Genomic DNA, 21,483 nt, shown 5'->3' on the forward strand with positions numbered 1-21,483 from the left:
CGGCCGCATATAGGGGAGAAGAGGAGGCGCACGAGCACAGACCCAGGTGGGTGCGCCCCGCACGCTCCTCCTGTGCGGCCGCACGCGCCACCTGTGCGGCCGCACAGGCCCCCTGTGCTCCCGCACCTAGGAGGGTCTTCCTTCCCCTTCTTCGACCTTGATCATCCTAGTGCACACAACTTGGTGATGGTGATGAACATCAAAGTAGGCAACAAGTTTATGGACATTTTGGTGGGTTTGAGGCATAGATGATGCCCCCACCGCATGCGTGCACCGGTCTTGAAACTTGCCCTTCGAGTTCCTCTAGACTTGAAGCTCTAAATGCTAGCACAAGGCATCATATGCAATGATAAATGTTGAAGGGAAGCTCGGAAATCTTTGGATGATCGATCATAACCTAAAAACAAATGAAAACAAACAAGTAATAGAGAAAAACAACGAATAAACAAGAAAAAGCACAAAATAAAGAAACTAACTACGAAAAGCACAAAGTAAAGAAATAAAAAGAAAAACTAAGGAAAACTAATGAAAAGAGCTATAAAATGAAATGAAATTCATCCAAAAAGAGATCAAATGAGTGCCATAAATGTCACTCATCATTCCCTCACCTCACTCACTAATAACTTCTCAAATTCAATGGACTCCAACGATGGCTTGTTCACAAAGACGAAAGAGATAGGAGAAAGAGAAGGAGAGAGAGTGTGTAATTGGAGGGAAAAGGGAGTAGAATTAGGAAAAAGGGGGTGTGATTAGAGATTTAAGAGTCACGTGAGTCACACATGAGGGGAAGCTAGAAAATTGTGAGCCAACGTTGAAAAGTCCCACGTGGCTGTCTTGAACAGAAAAAATTTTAAAACAGGTTTCTCCTAGCCAAAAAAAAAAAAATTAAAAGGTTTTTCTGAATAAAAATTTTACAAGGTTTTTCTGAATAAATTTTGCTAAGATTAAATAGGCAAATAAATAAGCTTAAATAGGAAAATAACTCATAAAATTAAGGAAAAAAATTCTTTGCAACACCAAGTTTTAGGAAATGTGAGGTTATAATTGCAAAAATTCTGGAGATTAATGTGAGGTTGTACTACTTTACAAAATCAAAAGTACCAAAAATATAGTACAACCTTTATGTTGATCAAGTAAATGATTTTTTGGTTTGATTTTCCCTTAAATGTGAGGTTGTATAGGGAGGAAGGTGGGGACTTATATAGGGAGGGAAGAAGCGGGAGGTGTTTAATTTTTTAGGAGGGGAGGGGAGGGAGAATGCGGGAGTTTTTAAATTTTTTAGGAGAAGAGTTTTGGAAGATGAAAATAATGAGAGGTCTTGAATTAAAGATGGGTTTAATCAACGGTTATGAGGGTGTTTTGTTGATGGGTTTAATATGATTGATACAGTGATATGGAGTACCTATTACTATAAGTCCATAACGTGTTTATTATCCGACTAATTATAACTCAACTTGTTCTAATTCCTTGCCTTTTCAACCCAACTTGTTTAATTTATAAATTGATTTTGATCTGATTTAAATTCATGTATGAGTCAAAACTGGTGTATACGATATGACCTTATAACCCGACTCGATTATAACCTAAGTCACCTAATCTATTTAACCCACTATCCAGTCAACCAAGCTTGTTTTGTGACTTATTTATTGTGAGTTTATGACCAAAGCCCTTATGACTTGCTACAATGCTACCCAATTAACACAACATGTTTATGAATATTACTAATTACAACATGAAGAGATTTGAATCGAAACTCGATTCAAATAAGGTAAACCCATTTTCATATTGATACAATTTAACCTAAATCAATTATTTTCTGAACCGATAAGGACCCGACTCGATTTCACTCTATTTGTTTTGAACCAAAACTCGTTTTCAAATCAGACTAGTTTAACTTAAATCGATTATAACTGATCCACCAATTTAACTTGATTTAATTTTGAACTGGATTTCAAACCGACCAAGTTAAACCCAAATTAATTATAACCTGAATCGATTATAACCCGACTCAATTAGGATCCAATCTGCTTTGACCAAAACTCGCTTTAAACTAGCAAAACTCGTTTTCAAACAGGTTGAATTCAACCCGAATCGATTACAACCCGATCTGATCAGGACCCGACTTGAATGGACCCGAAACCCATTTTAAACTGGCAAAATCCATTTTCAAACCGAACGAGTTCAACCCAAACCGATTATGATTCGAACCTATTAGAACCCGACCTAATTAGGATCCGACCTGAATTAACCCATCCCGACCTTAATCAATGATAGTAATCAATCTGATCATACATATGAAATAATAAAGTCTTGTGTATATAGTACTCTTGGAATTGTCTAATGAATATATTATTAATATTCAATTGTTATACTTTATACTTATTGATAATTATAGTATATAATAAGTCAAATTTCTACATCGACATTAAGGAAAATTGACCCAACTCAAATTGATCTCACCCGAACTCAACCGACCCAAACTTGACCCGACCCAAACTTGAATCGATAATTGGACCCGAAAACTTACCCGACCCGAATTGATCATGTAACACCCCATATTTTTGAACTAATAATTTTGAATTATTATGTGTATAAATTATAATGTTGTTTTCTATTTAAATCATAACACTTTTAATTTATGATTGATAAGAGTGTAAAACTAATTTGAAATATTACTTGTTAATTATTTATTTACGGTTTTTAGTTGAGCCGGTTGAGGCGAATTATACCGAGGTTACTTTTATGGACTAAACCAATTTTCGGTGTTTGGGCTATAACCTAGGAGGTGTTGGGCTGATTTTGGCGTGGGATTGGAGTAGTATACAAGTATTTGAATTGGTTTTTGAAAGTTAGATATTGGATTCTTTCATTTGACTCTTTAATTGTCAAGTTAATGCTCCCCTTAATTCTTGCCTTCAATTTATATTCTCTTGCCTCTTATAACTCCCAAACCCATTATGTTTGCTGCCCTCATTAAGAAAATAATCATCAATATCCTTTCCCATTGACCGTGGGAATCAATTCTCAAAAGTATTTGCACTCTTCTTTCAATGGGTTTTATTGTTGTGAAATTGCTGCTGGGTTTTATTGTTGCAAGGATCATCTCATTTTCCCTCTTAATTTGGCTGTGAAAATAAGTAAGTTCAATGGGTTATACCCTTCCCTTTTTCGTCCCCCTCTTGTATGGTTTGTTATACATACATCTTCTTATTTCAATCTTGTTTTATATAGGTATTCAAGGTCATCAAGAGGACTAGTTCTTTTTGGGTTCTACTAGTTTCGTGGGTTTTATTGGAAGTTTATCGAGGTAACTAGCATTATTCCATTACTCTAGAAAGCATGGTTGGGTTAAGACAAGATTAGATGCGTCTAGGATTAGTCGTTTGAGTTTTCGTTTGCGGTTTCGAATAAACTTGTGCTGCGTTTTTATGCTGGGATTTGCGTGAGATGTAGCAATGTTATATCATGTATTTCCTTCATTATCATGTCAATATATGTATTGTTGTTTTGATCCTATTTAATTGCAAAAGAAATTTGGTTGAAAGCATGTCTTGTTCTCGTTTTATTTGGGTTAAGCATGAATAATGGATGAGCTTTGATGTTAATGTGTGCTGCCATTTAGGTTTATGCGTGGGTTACTAGACACTTTCTTTTATAAGATAAATTTCATGGCCTTGTTGACTTGTCAAATTTCTAAAAGCAAGTAAATTAGTTTGTTGTATACTTATATTATTTTGGTCCAAGATTTATTTCTCATGTCATATTATTGTTGCTACTACAAGTTTAAGTGTAATATCATGACTATTTTTATGCGTAGTACTCGTGTTAAGACTGTTAGTTTTGTCATTAGCCAATAGTATAATCATGGGAAATATTTGATTGAGCAAAAATAATGATGATTCTGCATGATTGGTGTTGGGCGCATATTAATGGTACTACTCTAAATTAATTAAAGAAATGTTCATGCTTAGTTAATTGAGTGAGGTGTTTAAAATGTACCTTGAGTAATTTAATTTAAACCAGTTTTATCTATTATTGATAGAGTTGAGGTAATTTCTATCTATTTTCATGAATTGGTAAAGTGATACTATGAACAGGTAGTAAATGTTAATTTAAATTTGTGAGTGTTACAGAGTTTTAAAAAATATGGTTATAAAGTGTCAAATAAGTTGTCGACGTCGTTGTGCTTTAAAGTAGAATAACACTGTTTTTAGCATCGATTTGCCAAGGGTTGTGTACGGAGTGTATTGTGATATTTTGTTATAATTAGCTTCGTACCCAAATCCACACAATATGAGTGACACCTTAGTATGATATATGAGTTATTTTATATATTTCGAAAATTTTGAAGTTAAAGTCTTTGGAATGGCTTTTTGTTGAATTTTGGTCTTAGAAGTAAAGACCTGCAATACGTTAAACTGGGGTTGATGATCCCTAAATGTGTTTAAATGATTTTTAAGAAGTATGTTTATAAATTTTATATATTTTTGTGAGTGTAAGACAACCATTGGGCTGCGGAATTCAATGGTTGGAACATGATAACATCTTGGGCTGCGGAATTCGAGATGTATTTTCTAGGTTAATTGTTGTCGTCCGGAACTACTCGGGCTGCAGAATTCGAGTAGGAAAAATGGGAGTTTGGCCATTCTCAGACGCAGACGGCTGCGGAATCGTCTGTAGGTTCGCCCTAGCAAACCTTTGATGGTGGGCTGCAGATTTCACCGGTGTTCATATTTTATATGCTTGCCTCACTATAAATCTTATTTTCAAAAGGGTTAAAATTTATTTATTTTAAAGATACTATTGTTTTGGGAAGGGACCTTTACAAGTGTTAATTATCGTCTATATGAGTTACTATTTGTTTTGAGTTGCTATATTCAATTCTGAATTCTTGTGGTAATATTTTTCTTACGTTGTTTATTTACATGCTTGATCTGTATTATAATCATGATTCCATGTTATATTAATTTTAATTTTTTTTCCCCTCGAGTTTAACTGGTAATTATTATTTGAGTTGATGTTCCCGCATGCTGTTAAGTTTTGTGCTAGTGTCTAAGCTTTTCTGTACTTAGCTTTGTATTTCTACAAGTACTGGGAGAACTGCTAGTTACTCCCCACTGATTGTGGAACCTTAATGTTATTTGCAGGTGAAGAGTAGTTCCTGTTGAGTCTGGGCTGAGAGTAGAGTGTTTACTTTATTTCTTAGCAGTTTTATAGACTTGCTTTAGTTATCTTTGGACCTTCTCTTTTGGGATTATCAGATTTGAGGATTATTTTCCTCGTTGGAAGTGTTTATTGTTCATTTGGGATTTCTTTCACTTTACTTTATTTATCTCAGATATTGTAATCATTTTCTTTATTTTGGTAACCTTTAGAGTGACATTTCCGTCTCGACGTTATTTCCGCTAACGTCATGCCTTATTTTTTAGACGGGGTGTTACAGATCAGACCCGAAATAACCCAACCCGAACTCGACCCAACTGCTGACCCAATACCCGACCCGACTAGAATCACCAATGACCCAAACTGACCCGAAACCCAAATTGACCCGACTCGAATATGGATTGACCAGAAATTGACTCGACCCAAACGACCCGTTTGCCAAGTCTAATCTCGGAGCATCGTCCGGTCAACAACTAGCTTTTACTTATAAGAACTATAGATAGTTGTATCTAAATCAATATTTAATAAAATTTGGAAAAATTGTCAGGTGGTACCCGCCTAACAGGTCATTTTGTCAACAACTATTCGCTTAAAATCTTTATCAAAAAATACACCTACTAAATTTAAATAGTTTGGCTGACACCACCCATTTTGGTTTTTCATCAACAAAATCCGGTGAGTGGGGTTCACTTTTGTTTTTTCTTCCAAAATTTTATCATGAAATGAAGAATCACTCATTTAAGAAGCCAAAACAAGTGAATTTAACATCAATTTAGAAGCATTACATTTTTAAAAATCACAAATACTTTCGCCCTCTTTAATTGGGAAAATATTGAACATTTTGTGTTTTTAGGATTATTCGTTGTAAAGGAGATAAGGTTGGTTGTTATATACAATTTTTAGGCTTAAGTTTTGGAGGGGAAAAAAAAAAAAAAATTCGGCCACACTTGCACAATTTTGTTGCAGGAAAATCAAAATGGATAGTACTATAAATAAAAAATTTAAGTGAGTAGTTGACAAAATGACCTATTAGGTGGATAGTTCTTGACAATTTTTCCTAAATTTTATATTCAAAAGTTGAAGAGGAGAGGACCTCGGTTCTGGGATCAATATCTAACTATGAGAACCGACGGAAGAGGCGATAAACACATGGTAATTTACACTTCAGAAAAACAGAGGCTACCAATAACATAAAACTATTTACAATAAAAGATAATACACAAGCGTCTGAAAGTGATGGCAGCTATGCTAAAAACATACAGCTCTTTCACTTCAGGTCTGGCTTTTAAACAAAAATGAAAGAAAATGGTTGTAGACAAGTGTGAGGAGTCTAGAATATACATCATTCATATACAACTGCTTAACTAAGAATCAGGCTATTCTGTTTTCAAGGGCACTGCAGCTGAGGTAGTGGTACCGATTCCATTATGGATATAGAGACTGTTAGCCACAAGAGAGTCGCTTACCAGCCCAGCATCAGTATCAAAATTCAGTACTCCCCTAACCTTCCTGTGAAGATAAGAGGTGCACAATCAGCACCATCATATAAAGCACAAGTCTTACTGAAGTCAGCGAATCAAATCTATACCTATTCAAACGATCATTTATTGCAGTCAGATCTTTGGAAGGGCTTTGAAAAGCATGAGTGCTTTCCCCCACACAAGCATAGTAGCTCTTTGAGCTGTTTGAAATTAGAGCGTCCATCTACAGTGGAAATTGTGAAAATCAGATATGTGAGAGTCAGTGTTTAGTGGACTAAAACTATTTGGCAATGTCAAAGATGGCTTAGATATTTATGTTAGACAAGCAGCTGTGAAAGTTGGGTAGCAGAGCCTTGCAAAAGGATATAACTGAAACTGCACTAGATTTGGATGCCAGAGTACAGATTTATGTTAAACCCCTTTAGATTAATCTCAACTTATTTATCCATGGCTACTTATATACTCCCTTCTATTATTTTTTATTTGCATCAGTTTGACCGGCACATTTGCTGAGACTCGACTTTGACCATTAATATCTTTAATTGTATATTAAAAAAACATTATAATAAATTATATAATGAACCTAGACATTATGACTAATCTAATGATATACTATATAATACATTTATTTATTATATAGAGAAGTCAACCATAGTACGTGGATAGAGCAAAAAATCAAAGTGATACATTTAAAGAAAACGGAGGGAGTACTTAGTCTTCTAGGATGCCTCAATTTAAATTAAAAAAATTAAAATCAATATAAATACTTTGTATGAGAACTAATGAGTACCTTGGATGAGCGCAATGGAGAGACATAGACATTCTTTGACACTTTCTTCGGAGACATGTCAGGAAGACTTGGGAATGTAGATAATTTTGGTGACCCAGGGCACTGACCTAATTAACAAGTAAAAAAATGAAGCTAAGCCTTGCTAACAATGAAAGTTTCTTTATGTTTTTTTCTTTTCTTTCTATATAAGAAAAAATAAAATACTCATCACAAAGCATACCATCTTTGTCATTATTACTCTCGGGAATTAAATCAGTTCTCGTGCATGCAGCATGAGGTCCAAGCTCAACAAGAAGAGGCTTTACAGAAGGTATGAAGACGTCGTTGTAAAACGTTATGATGTCAACATGATCCTGCCCTTGTCTCTGTTAGATGATCAAAAGAAATCTTAGATTTTAGCCCCCTTACCAATGAGGTTAAAAACACTTGTTAGCTACAATTAAGCTAAGCAGCTTTCACAGAACTTACATTTCTGCATGAAGAAGACCAGTCAACAAATACACTGCGAAATACTTGGGGTTTACATTGAGGTTGCTTGCGGTAGTTTAATATAATCTCCTTGAATGTAAGCTCATATTGAGAAATCTGAAAAAACAAGCAAAGTTATTCAAAATGTTCGAGAAGCATGATGTGAGAGCCAAGTTAAGCCTCATTATATTTTTTAGATTTGTTTTAGTTAATTTAACATATACAAACCTTTGCAACTCCATAGACAGCACACAGGATTATTTGGTCAATGTGGCGATTAAAAAAAAGTGAAGTCCGCTGATTAAGTACTTTCTGGAACAGACAATATACACTCTCCCTCAACTGCTGAGTCTCAGATTGCTTGTCAGGCTTTTCTAGCCTTTCAATGATACCATTTATTCTGACAGCAGCCAACTTCACAATCTGATACAAGAATGCAAAATATCTAAGTGACAATTCCAGCAGAAGGTCCAAATATCCAAACCAAGCAACAATTTTATATGATACTTGTGTTTATATTACTTGATTTAACACTAACCAATGTATTATTTCAATCACCAATAAGTTTAATTACCAATATGTAAAAAAACAATAAAATTTGATACATGAATATATGACAAGTGGAGTATATGAATAGTGTAAAAGTCAATGTGGAGTATATGAATAGTGTAAAAGTCAATGTGTTACAAGTAAATAAAAACAGTGCAAGTATTTTTCGAGGGGAAGGGAGAGGGGCCGAGAAAAAGGCCACTAAGTAAAATTGTGAAATTCAAATACAAGATAACCGAGTGGCATTTAGTAAAAGGCGGCAAATCAGGCAGCTAAAATGGATGAGGAAGAGCAGGTACAACAACAAAGACCAATGAGAAAAGTGAAACTCTTATGCCAATAACTTATTGAGACAAAGAGCTGGTTTCAGACTAAACAAGATTTGGTATAAATATAAAATTAAGAACTGGTTGGCACTTGGTTACCTAATATATCTATTTTTTTATAAATTAATTATATTATATTGAATGGCATTTGGTTAAAGAAAAAATAAGTATTACTAAAGTCTAAATAAAATATAATAACCAAAAACTAAATAAAAAAGAATTTTTAAAAGCCAAATAATTATAAAAAAAAAAAAAATTAAAATTTGTGATTTTTATAACCGGGTTCGACTTTCAAGAACTGGTTTCAGTTCCTACAGCTTTGATGGGGTTCGCGGTTGTGCTCACCCCTAGGCACAGACATACTCAAGGCTTGAAGAAATGGCCATCTAGTTTCATAACAACAGTAAAAGTCAATATAGCTGAGTCAAGAAACTCCACAACCAGAGCTCACCAATGATCAAAGGCATTGAATTTGCTGCTAAAAAGCATTAGTCTCTCAAATGTTACTGAAGAACTTATTGATCCCAAATACACTAAAGGTCAGTAAAACTAAGTCAAGATACTCAACAAACAGATGCAAATGACCAAGAGCACTCAGTTTGCTGCTAACATGCACTAGCAATCTAGCATCTCATACCTTACTGAAGAATATATTGATCCCAGTCTCTGCACAAGTTTCTCCTCCACCACCAGGACTCAGCCTTGTTGGACTGAAAAACACCAAAACCCAAAGTTCAAATAAATCTTCCAAATCTATGTAACAGAAGAAGCCTTTTCAAAAACACTATTAATACATAAATACATATGAATTTACAGGTCCTTCCAACTAAGTTAATAGTTTACAGTACCTTGCAAAAGCAGACTGCAAAGCTGGGGGAGTTAGCTTCTGCTTGAGGTTGTTTATTAAACGATCCTTCACAGGTGATGTAAAAGAGTTGTGTTCTACAAGCATGCTACGATACTCTGTGCAAGCTCTTTTTGGAGACCTAATATCTCCAGTTGTTGCTACAAATGACAGCACAAAAGTCAGAAAATTTGTAATTTACACTGCAATAACATATCACAAAACTAAAGCAAGTACCAACAAATGAGAGATTGACCACCCATAGATCTCTACTTATGACACAATACTATCTCACTCCCTTGCCTAAACAATGCAATCTATATGGCAGGAGACTAGGAAAGCAGAGAGTCAGAATATGCTTATTTTGATACGATATATACAGGGAAGCGCGATACGTAAGAATCCCGAAATCTTCATAATCGTCATGCTAAATTTCCTAGAACCCTCTCTTCAATTGTTACATAACCTAACAGCGCACAAATTGTGATAAGCTTGCACCAAACTGATTCAGTCATGAAAACTACATAATCATGAAGTCACAAACCCCATATGTAAACAGCTCAAAGAGTCTAAATTCGCATTATGTATTTAATTAATTATTTCAAGATGTAAAAAAACCTAATTTTTTTTTTTGGTGGGGGGGGGGGGGGGGGGGGGGGGGTGGGGGCAAAATAAGATGACTGATATACCTGCTGCAATCTCATTATTAAATGATGGCAGAGGAGGTAAGCCTCCAGTAGACATGTTAATATGTACAGCAATTGCATCTAGGGAGGGCATTGGCTCAGCCAGCAATCCAAAACGATTTATATCAGCGGACAGAGCTGGTCTTGCAATAATCAAAGAATTGTACATTGAGGAACCTTTTTCCCAAACCATGCTCTCCAAGAGTCTCTCTTCCAAGGAATTTAAATGCCTTCTGAGCTCTCTTGGAAGAGATTCCTCGTGTCTGATAAAACTTTCAATCACCTTACTAAGATCAAAAGCTGTAATCCCAGTTTTCTCTAATACTGCTGGAAACAACATTGTCACTGTCTTATGAGTGGCCAAAACCAGCTCTGCAGAACATGCAAGCATGCATCTGTGAAACCTTTCATTGGTTAGCAAAGAGGTCAAATTATTTGCATGCAACAACTGAGCCTCTGCTGTGCACATTGCCTCCAAAACCCTGTAGTACAGTTTTAAAGCTTCCAGCCGTCTTTGCTGTGCCCATATGTTGTCCGTCAAGTTAGAATTTGGTCGACTCCCAGTCCCAGCAACACATCTCTCCCCAAGAGCACTATTAGGAAAAATGGCTTCCATAATAATATGAGCTCTACGTACAACCTCATAACTTATATTCCTATCACATGACATAAGGTACTTCTCCAGCTCAGGAGATGGCTTGGATGGAAGTCGAGAAATGTAAATACGAAGCCACTTAGCAGTTGTCATTGCATTGCTCACTGGTGTAGATATTATTCTTAAGTTGACACCACCACGAGCCCCCTTTACATGCAGTGAAGGTGATCGGCAAGGTGAAAGTGGACTTCCAATTGTTTTCGTTGGAGAGGCCATTGCATCTAATTGTCTCTGAGTTTATGAGGGAAAAAAAAGAAAGAGAAAAAGAAAGGATCATTGGAATGAATTAAAACATTACTCCTTACTATCTAATGAAATAACACACCACTTCAAGCCTTTCCAATTTATGCTACAGTAAAAATATAAATCTTTACACTTGTAAAAGTTAATTGAGGGATTTATAACCATTCTACAGATCCTAGGTAGGAGACTCAAAAGTGCAAGGGGAAAAGGAAAATGATATAAATCATATAATATAGCGTGATATTCACGCATGGCAGCATAATAAATTTGCACATTAAATATAAGATTACCTTAGAACCACTTATGTTAATGGCACCTCCGGAGAGACTCCCTGATCCAAGTAGGCTGTCATCCACATTAACAAAGACTCTTTCATCTATATCACCCTTGTTCCAAATTGCCGCATCATAATCCTTCTCTAACATGCTAATACAATTTGGAAGTGACGAGTCTTCCAACAGATCTTCAAAGTAAGTCAAATTATCTGCACTCAACAAAGATATTAATTGAGCTAACCTGGGTCAAATTACTGTTAAACAGGCATATACAAGATCATAAATCTTACTGACCTGGGTCAATGTTGTCTAGATTTTCAGTCTTGCATTCTGACGCTGTACATGGTTTTTTCTTCAAAATCTCTAAAATCAAATCATTAGCTTTCTCCATCATTTGCTTCACCTCATCTTCAGAAGTGTCATAATTTTGGCAAAGTGACGCGATCAGGTTCACACCTCGATCACTTTTCTTTTCTGAAACAGAAATTTGTTTCCAACAATTTAATGCTATCTGCAGATAGTAGAATTACCCCTCCTCTCTAAACACCAAAGGAAAGAGGCTAACATAGCCAAAGAAAGAGAACATCAATTTATTATGAGCACTGTACCAAATAATGGTGAGTCGAGAACATTGAACTTCCTCAACCGAGCAGGGATGTGAATGATCAAGATAGCCTGCATCAAATTTAACTTTTTAAAATGGCAGCTACCAGTGAAATTAATGTATATTCAATTGTTCAAGAAATTGACATCAATATAGAATCCTGATTAAGAAAATAATCACACTATACAAACTCAGAACACTTTGTAAACTAGTTCCTTCATGTTTCTTGCATTGAATAAATCCTTTAGAGAGGAAAGGTCCCACAATTCTACAAGTCAATACTACAAGAGGTGATAAGTCTGAACTTACCAATACAGAGACTAATCCATTAGTGCAGGTTACTAGGTCCTTAAACCTGCTGAATGCATGGACACGAAGTGCCAGAAACAGCAGCCATCCAAACCTATAATAGTCTGAAATGCTATCGGAGGAGGAGGTACTTGCATCAGCAACCTCCTTATCAGCTTCATTCGTCTTGAAAAATTCTTGGTACGCTCGCTTGTAGTACCTTAAAAAGACATGACACAACAATTAGTCCCAATAAATATCTCACAATAAATTTGTTCAAGCAAATTCTGAAAAAGGGTGAGAAAATGTTGAAAGTTCTAATATATCATATTATAAGGTAACTTAACATTAGGAACAATTGATTCCAAAGGGTTCATTGCATAAATGATAAATGTCCCCCACACAAACTGGAATTTGACTTCATCATAATGATAGTGCATGCATGCTCATTCACAACAAGAGAAGATTAGAAATGCTACATAGTGCATGTATGCTCTGCTATGCCAAACATGATTTTAATAACAGTAGTGTACACAAAGTATGGCTTTCCTCCCTTCCTAGTTCCCACAGTTGCATTTAACATGGTTTGTACAGTACCCAATAATGAAGAAAGCTTTACTATTCTCAAGTGTTCAATCTGTCTTAAAATCCAGTCAGGGCTTATCTTCTTAGTTTCCCCCTCATACAGCTTACATTATTAGAATTACACTGGTGCATCATCAGTTTAAAAGCATTTAGATGTGGTTGACAACTAATAAAACAATCTAACTCTAAACTCAAACACAGACAATTTCAAAAGTAATCAATGCCTATACAAATTTTTAAAATCCACAGATTATAAAAGAGAATAGATAAGTTAAAGAAAGGCCAAGAATAAATAAGCTGCACACAATCTAAACGGAAGATGGGCTAAGAATTAATTTTGACACTTCAAGCTTCAACACTAACAACCCTATTACAATTTTTTATTTTCAATATAGGAAAAATTGCTCCCATTAATCTGTGCCAAGTTCGCCCAAATTAATCCGAACTTTCGATTATTATCTATCACTCCCAACTTTAGGGGGTATTAATTTCTATTGCACCCAAATGACTTGCAGCCGGTAAATAAGGTAAACATTTGTGATTTTTTTTTTTTCACACGTGTCAATATGTAATTGGTTGAAAAAAAAAATAGAGAAAATAAAAAAAAAAATATTAAAACCAACTCAGCAGATGCCCCACCACACGAACACCACATCCACCACCACACGAACACTACCGACGCAACCACCATCCCAGTACCCTAATACGCCGGCGACGCCCCAGACCAAATCCAAACCACATCTCTCACCGCCGCGAACCAGCCCACAACACCCAAACGCTAACGCCGGCCAAACCAGCAAGAAACAAAGGTGCTACGGCGGGGTTAGGGTTTAGAGTAGGGATGGGGGTTGCGACGGCCGGGGAACACCACATCCACCGTTTATGGCCGATTTCTTGGCTGGGCTGCTGGGGAGGGGTTTTTGAGGGTGGCCGGGCTGCTGGGGAGGGGTTTTCGAGGGGGGGGAGGGGTTTTCGCACGTGGGTGGGCTGTTGGGGAGGGGTTTTTCGGGGGTGGGGGAAGGGAAGGGGTGGCTGGCGGCGGTTTCCAGCAGCAGGGGAGGGGTTTTCGGGAGTAGGGGCGAATTTCCGACGGGGTGAGGGTGGGGGTAGTGATGGAGTGTTTTCCGGGCTAGGGGTGGGGGGCTAGGATTGGTAGTTTTTTTTTAAAATTTTTTTTTCTTTTTTTTTAAATTTTTTTTGGACCCATCACATGTTGACACGTGTCTAGGTAACTTGCTACATCAGGTTAGATGACCAGTTGGGTGCAATAGAAATTAATACCCCCTAAAGTTGAAAGTGATAAATAATAATCGAAAGTTCAGATTAATTTGGGCGGACGAGGCAAAGTTAAGATTAATGGGAGCAATTTTTCCTTTAATATAAGGGGAAAATAAAGAAGATATAATGGAAACAATGAGAAAGCGTATACATTATGACTACACTATTGTCCAATGAATCAAGAATCCTAATTGTCGACTATAACTATAGACCATAGGAGAAACATGCAAGGAATTAATATTAAGGGGAAGGGCACATTAGTCATAGTCTATTAGTAGTAACTTAGGGGAATAAGCTAGGGGTTTGTTAGGGGGTATTTTCTATAAATAGACCTCATTAGGAGGAATTAAATCATGTTGAATATTGTTGAAAAGTTTGTTATTAGAGAGCACCTTCCCTCGAAAGAAGGCACTGTATTGTTGAACAATCAGTTTGATAATACAAATTATCCCCCTTAGCTACCCTATTCTATCTTATTAGCTTGCTTACTGTTTTGGGTACTAATTCCTAGCAAATTGGTATTAAAGCAGTTCTGTCCCGGTAATCAGCCACTGAAATTTAGTTTTCAAAAATAATAAAAAAAAAAAGAACGGAGGTCGCCGGAGCTCCGATTTGATCACAATCACTTGATCAGAATATGAAGGAGGTATCACAGCAATTCCCCGAAAGGATAAGGGAATCCACGAAGAGAGTTGTTGATAATCTTCAAAGAAATTTGGAGAAGATATTTGATGAAGCATTTCTCGAATTAGAGTGGAGCTAAGTCTGATTCGGGAAGGGCTCAAGGAGGAAGAAGTGAACTCTGATTAGAAGCAGTCAGCCACCACTAACCTTCCATGCGGTGATGTAGAAATCAAAATGTAAGAGCCAGCCGATTTAGAGATGAGCAACTGTGAACAATACTTTTGCTCTGCTGCAGACGGCCTATTAGGTCATTGTTGCACTGGTGCAGTTGTGGTGATTTCAGTTGGTGAGATCAGAAATTTGGCTTAGTGATGCTAAGACAAGTGCTCTGCTACAGCGGCCTATTAGGTCATTGTTGCACTGGTGCAGTTGTGGTGATTTCAGTTGGTGAGATCAGAAATTCGGCTTAGTGATGCTAAGACAAGTAGATCTTGACATTCTCTAAGTGAATTCGTGTTTGGTAGCAGTGGTGATTTTTTGGGTGGCCAGGCAAAATTGACGGTGAAATTGATTGCGGAGTTGAGGGTTTTGCAAGGAAACTCAAATATAGGGGAAGGCTTGGCGATTTCGGGGATGGGTTTATAGGTGGAGGTCCAGGTGAGGTGAAATTAAATTGTCGACGAGCTGGGTGGTGGAAATTATGGGCGAGCTGGTGGTTTTCACAGAGATTGAGGGAGTTGTGGCAGGAAAAGCCGAGCGTGGAGGTAAGACCACCGCTAGTGGTGGCCTGAATAGGGAAGGTGTCTTCGTGAGGGGCAGGTCTGGAGCAGGAGGTGGTCCGGGCTGTTGGGTGGCCAAAGAAGAAGGTGGCGAAGGGTACAAGACAGACTGCGATAAGAGCGGCATTACTCGAGTGGGATTCTCCGGTGAAATCAATTTTCCGCCACTGTGGAGTCCGGAGTGGTGGTTTCTAGGGTGGTTTCCAGATTAGTCTAGAAAGAGATGAGTATGGGAGAAGCTTTGGGTTTGTTGTTGGCTTGGAGAAGAAGACAAAAATTGAATATGCTTGTAAGGTTATTATGGTAATATCACTTGAAGCAATTGCTAGAAAGTTTTATTCACTAGGTGACGTGCTACTAAAAACAAAGAAAAGCTAGCAAATTGCAAACCAAACAAAATCAAAACAGTGGGCTACTAAGTTGTATATGGACTTATTGACTTAAGGCCCAATTTTTCTTCCTCAACACTCATAGCCCAATCTGTCCTTTACCATGCCAATTTTAGTGTACATTGCAGCCCACTCTCAGTCTGTTGCCAAGGTTGAGAATCGTTGCCGAGGTCGGGAATCCATTCACTGGACAAGGTGAAAGTTTAGGCGGCGGGTAATGCAAGGAATCAATATTTAGGGGAAGGGCACATTAGTCATAGTCTATTAGTAGTAACTTGGGGAATAAGCTAGAGGTTTATTAGGGGGTATTTTCTATAAAAAGACCTCATTTGGAGGAATTAAATCATGTTGAATATTGTTGAGAAGTTTGTTATTGGAGAGCACCTTATTCACGAAAGAAGGCACTGTTTTGTTGAACAATCAATCTGATAATACAAATTATCCCCCTTAGCTACCCTTTTCCATCTAATTAGCTTGCTTACTTACTCTTTTGGGTACTAATTCCTAGCAGAACAATAACAGATTTAGTGACGCAGTCTTCAGAATATAGCACGAAAATTGCTATGGCCAGAAAAGTGTGACTCTAAGGCAGGACTCTGAGGTTTAAGCTGTTTAACAGCAGGTCTCTGCCCATGGTAAAACTGTAAAAGCAAATCAGATAAGAAAATAACAGTTTACCCTAATATGTCATTTTTGTCATAATTCAAATGAAGTTCTTTGTTAAATATGAACAGAGTAACACCTATATATATGTTTGTGAATAAAAGTTGAGGCTTAAGCCGTTTACTCCCAATATTATTTCTCTCTAACCTAGACTTAACATTCTTCAACAACATGATCAACAACATCGCAGCTCAATTTACTATGTCCGCCATAGATGGTATAAGGGATACTTTACCAAATAAAATGTTTACTATACAGCCTTGCAGGTTTACATGATAATCACATAAGAAAGACAAATATCACAGTCATCAGCATAGAGAGCTCAGGGACTTCAGTTTTAACTATAATTATAAGATATGCATTAAATCTGGCATGATTTGCAAAAGCCCAGTTTAAGTGAATTTTTAATCCAAAAAACTAAGACATATACTCAGAAAGAAAACCAGTAGAAAGTGAAGGCCTACTTGCTTAAAAGGCTCAAATGCACAAAATTGGCCTGCAACTCTTTCACCTGATTAAATAACGAGTTAGCATAATTCTCAATCATATAAGTGGATACTCCAATACATTAAACAAAGAAAAGGCATCTGAAATCAGATGTTCCACATACCTCAAGTCTCTTCTCCCAATCTTCACCATACATGTTACTTAAGATTAGCCCAACCTTAACAATAAACTGAGGAAGCTCTTTGAAAAAATCTACAAGACTGGTAAAAGAAATAGAAGCAATCACATCCTGAACAGCAAAATACAGTCCACTTACATAAATGTCATAATCAAAATCATAGGGTGACAAAGTACTTCAACTTCATGGCTTTTAGTATCTGACACAAAGTAACTCCACTCTGATTACCACCTTCATTCCTATTACTTGTAGTTTCCTCACCCAATCTCTTACTAATGTAGATAGCAAAGGCGAACATATATCTCTCTAATTCCTTTGGCTGAAATCAGAGATGTGCAGAAACATAAGAAATTGAAAGTAAAAATGAAAAACCAATATCATGATAAACTATGTTACTTGGACTCTTCATTTCACCTCAGTACCCGAAGTACAATATTAGACAATCTGAAATGGAGATGGACACTTCATTACTCCATTCAGGTAAAATTCAAGACACAAGTTGGACACTTGGACATTAGACATGGACCCAAGTCCAACATAAGTACCAAGTCCAAGTAACATAGCTTATAAAGCCTACTCAAGATGAAAAGATACCGTTGTGCTTCCAATAGGCGACAGACTATTCAACAAAATACTTTTGCTATCAATAAGCAATTTCAAGGCGTCCGAAAACATCTTTTCATCCAACGAAAATTGGTTCTGCAAATAAGTTCAACAAACTACATATGAACGACAAAAATTGAGATAAACTTCATTAAATAATTTCTTTCTCCTGTAACAAACAAATCCAATTCATAAAAATAACTCGAATACGACAACCCGTAGCAATTATACTGACACAAAAACACCATGATCACCATTCAATTATCACTCTAAAACCCTCAAATTTCACACAAGTTCACAAATTATACTTTACTTTAGGGTTTCATATTCAAATATCACTCTAAAACCCTCAAATTTCACACAAGTTCACAAATTATACTTTACTTTAGGGTTTCATATTCAAATATCACTCTAAAACCCTCAAATTTCACACAAGTTCACAAATTATTCTTTACTCTAGGGCACGAGGGGTGGTTGCCCCGCCAGGAAGAAGAGGTGTATCTCATAGTTCAATCCCATCATCAAAGGGTTGTGCATTACATAGCAGCCAAAATTTGATTCAATTATCAAACAAATCACATAATTTTAGAGATATGTTATTCAATTAGGCTCATAATTTTCATTTCTAACAACATAATCACTGTTTATGATCTTTCATAATCTTACGGCGATGAATTACTTCAACTTCACGACTTTGAGTATCTAACACAAAGTAACTCCACTTTAATTACCACCTTCATTCTTATCAATTGTACTTCGCCTCACCCAGTCTCTAACTAATGTGCTCTCTCCGTTCCCATTTGTTCTTTACGTTTCCATTTTAGGTGTTCCTTTTTATTCTTTACATTTAGTATCTTTCCTTTTTTAGACATAAATTTTGGACTAAATTACCCTTATTTTACAATTTTAATACTCAAAAATCTTCACTTTTCCATGAGTTATTGTACTTTTATACTATTTTAATAGTTTTCTAATACTCATTATTACTTTCTCTCTCCTCTCTCCTCTACTTTATTCACCTAACATGTATAATATTGATTTTTTTTAATAGAATTGTACTTTCAATCATTGGAATATTCCAATATACCTCTACTTTACACAATTTCTTAATAACAGTGCATAATTCCAAACATAAAAAAAACATAAGGGAACGAAAGGAGTAGATAACAAAGGCAAAAAAACATAAGAAATTGAAAGTAAACATGAATTACCAACAACTATTAAAATAGACTATGTTACTTGGACTCTTCATTTCACCTTAGTACCCAAGTACAATCTTAAACAATCTAAAATGGAGATGGACACTTCAATACTCCATTTCGGGTCAAAATCAAGATATAAGTCGGACACTTGGACATTGGACATGGACCCATGTCCAACACAAGTACCTGAGTCTAAGTAACATAGCATATAAAGCCTACTCGAGATGAAAAAGTACCGTTGTGCTTCCGATAGGCGACACATTATTCAACAAAATACTTTTGTTATCATTAAAAAATTTCAAGGCGTCCGAGTACATCTTTCATCCAACGAAAATTGATTCTGCAAATAAGTTTAAGTACAGAGTTAAACCCCAAATCCTGCAACAAACTAGGCATATGAACGACAAAAATTGAGAAAAAATAAAACTTCATCAAATACTCTCTTTCTCTTATAACAAACAAAATTGTCCAATTCATAATCATTACCCGAAAATGACAACCCGTAGCAATTATACTGACACAGAAACACCATGATCACCATTCAATTATCATTCTTAAACCCTCAAATTTCACGCAATTTCACAAATTATGCTCTACTCTAGGGTTCATATCCAAATCATCAGACCCGTCCCTGAGCCAATGAAGAAGAGGTCTAATTTCATAGTTCAATCCTAACATTAAAGGGTTCTGCAATACATTAGCAACCAAATTTGATTCAATTATCAAACAAATCAATAATTTTAGGGATAAGTGATTCAATTAGTCTCATTATTTTCTTTTCTAGCAACATAATCACTCGTTATGAACTTCATAATCTTAGTATTTAGAGCCAATAGTTCAGATTTCGAACCTACACTTACTTCAGTGACAATTAAGTTAGATCAAAGATGAACCCTACATTGTGAAATTGATACTAAAAGAAACAACAACTTACCTCAGAAGCTGCTTCAATGGGCGATACAAGATGAGCCGTAGATTGTGAAATTGATATTGAGTGCGCTTCAATGGAGAACTGAGAGAGAGAGGAGGAGAACAACAGGAGGAGGCACTAGACAGGGCTGTGTTCGCGCTATGTGCTTCCGTGTTTTTTTTTTTTTTTTTTTTTTTTTTTTGGAGCAATTCAATTCAATAGGTTGGAGCCCCATTAATAAAAGTTTGCCTCATTTATAAACGTGTCAGTCTAATAAATTAATGGTCGAGACTTAGTACGATTGTCCAATAGACAATAGAGGTTCACAGGAGATGTTTTCTTCAACTAATTCGAGCCCTTTCCCTAAATTATGGTGGGAAATTATCTAATTCTCAAATTACAGCTACTCTTTTTTAATTCCCACCATCTTGTCCACGTCACCGGTTCAATGGAATTTTTTTAAAAAACGGGTTTATTAGAAAACCGCTGGTGTGCTAAAAAAAACCGCTATTTCAAGTAGCGGTTTACGTATTAGAAACCGCTACCTGAAGAAAGTAGCGGTTTATTTATTGAAAACCGCTACTTGAAGTACGGTTTGTATTTACTAATTAATTTTTTAACAAAATAACTTTCTCCCCTTCCCTTGTAAAAATAATTTAGCAGAATCATCCAAAAAGAAAAAAAAATCGAACGACACTCCTCAAATAGCCTTCCAACGCAGCAATTCCCGGCGCCGAAAGCCATTTTCGCCGCCATCGACGCCTTCCTCTGACAAGGGAAAAACTAGGTCGTTGGACTAATCCTCCCTAAGCCAAACAAAATTTATAAACCCTAAACTAACCTAAATACAAGTATAGAGGTAAGTCAAGGGTCGAACCCAAAGGAATGGTAATGTCTAAGTGCTTTCAATTATATGCCTAAGCTAGGTCGAAGACGAAGGGTAAAAGGTGACACTAACAACTACTAAAACGAAGAAACCAAACAAATAAAGTGCTAGGGATAGGATCCGCAAATAATAGTAATGAACATAGCAAATTGGAATAGGAAAGTCGACTAAGTCAAGCAATGTGAGGGAACATCAATCATGCAACCAAATTCTCCTAGAGGTTTAACTAGCGTCAACTACGATAAACTCTAGCTAGGAAACATCACAAGACACCTCAATCGTGTAAATGTAAGCCACAAATCAATGGTCCGTATCAATGTGAACTTACAATGCAATCTAGTGCAACAATCAAAGTTAGCTACTCTTTAATTAATCACACACATGCACATGATCAATCAAACAATTTAATCACATCATCAACTCCATCAATTATCCTCAATTTACATCAATCCATTGCATCATATAAGCTTCACCAAATCCCTAACCAAACAACTACTCTAACAACATCATCAAATCAACAAACAACTAAAGAAATCAACAATCAACAATCTAAGAAGAACAATTACA

At 36.3% G+C, this 21,483-nt stretch overlaps 1 protein-coding gene across 5 annotated transcripts; it reads right to left on the minus strand.

The window, feature by feature from the left end:
* Nucleotides 1–6,343: 6,343 nt before the first annotated feature.
* Nucleotides 6,344–20,217, minus strand: LOC145607802 (retinoblastoma-related protein-like). Of its 5 annotated transcripts, XM_081663397.1 has the most exons (19): nt 20,055–20,217; nt 19,357–19,460; nt 17,910–18,014; nt 17,492–17,634; nt 17,301–17,397; nt 17,155–17,201; nt 12,394–12,592; nt 12,089–12,155; nt 11,775–11,954; nt 11,496–11,689; nt 10,311–11,193; nt 9,626–9,782; nt 9,415–9,487; nt 8,131–8,325; nt 7,903–8,019; nt 7,655–7,799; nt 7,435–7,541; nt 6,752–6,867; nt 6,344–6,672 (listed from the first exon to the last, which is right to left on the minus strand). In XM_081663397.1, the coding sequence occupies exons 2-19, from the start codon at nt 19,435–19,437 to the stop codon at nt 6,540–6,542; spliced, it is 3,039 nt and encodes a 1,012-aa protein (XP_081519523.1). In that variant the 5' UTR covers nt 19,438–19,460; nt 20,055–20,217; the 3' UTR covers nt 6,344–6,539. The 5 variants fall into 5 exon arrangements, 3 of the variants coding, with proteins under 3 accessions (XP_081519523.1, XP_081519524.1, XP_081519525.1); XM_081663398.1 differs by lacking the exon at nt 17,910–18,014; XR_014105633.1 differs by lacking the exon at nt 6,752–6,867 and having other exon boundaries at nt 6,538–6,672; nt 7,435–7,536.
* Between the last annotated feature and the right edge of the window lie 1,266 nt (nt 20,218–21,483).

Source organism: Chenopodium album, chromosome 23 (genome assembly GCF_948465745.1).
Source record: "Chenopodium album chromosome 23, dcCheAlbu1.1, whole genome shotgun sequence".
Classification (NCBI taxonomy): Eukaryota; Viridiplantae; Streptophyta; class Magnoliopsida; order Caryophyllales; family Amaranthaceae; genus Chenopodium; species Chenopodium album.

Excerpts from the sequence above, each read along its gene's own strand:
- LOC145607802 (XM_081663397.1), bottom strand. The coding sequence starts at position 19,437 with ATGTACTCGGACGCCTTGAAATTTTTTAATGATAACAAAAGTATTTTG. Across the intron at positions 12,593-17,154 it reads CATTTGAGCCTTTTAAGCAA|GTACTACAAGCGAGCGTACC; the intron begins GTAGGCCTTCAC and ends TGTCTTTTTAAG. Across the intron at positions 6,673-6,751 it reads ATAAATGATCGTTTGAATAG|GAAGGTTAGGGGAGTACTGA; the intron begins GTATAGATTTGA and ends TTATCTTCACAG.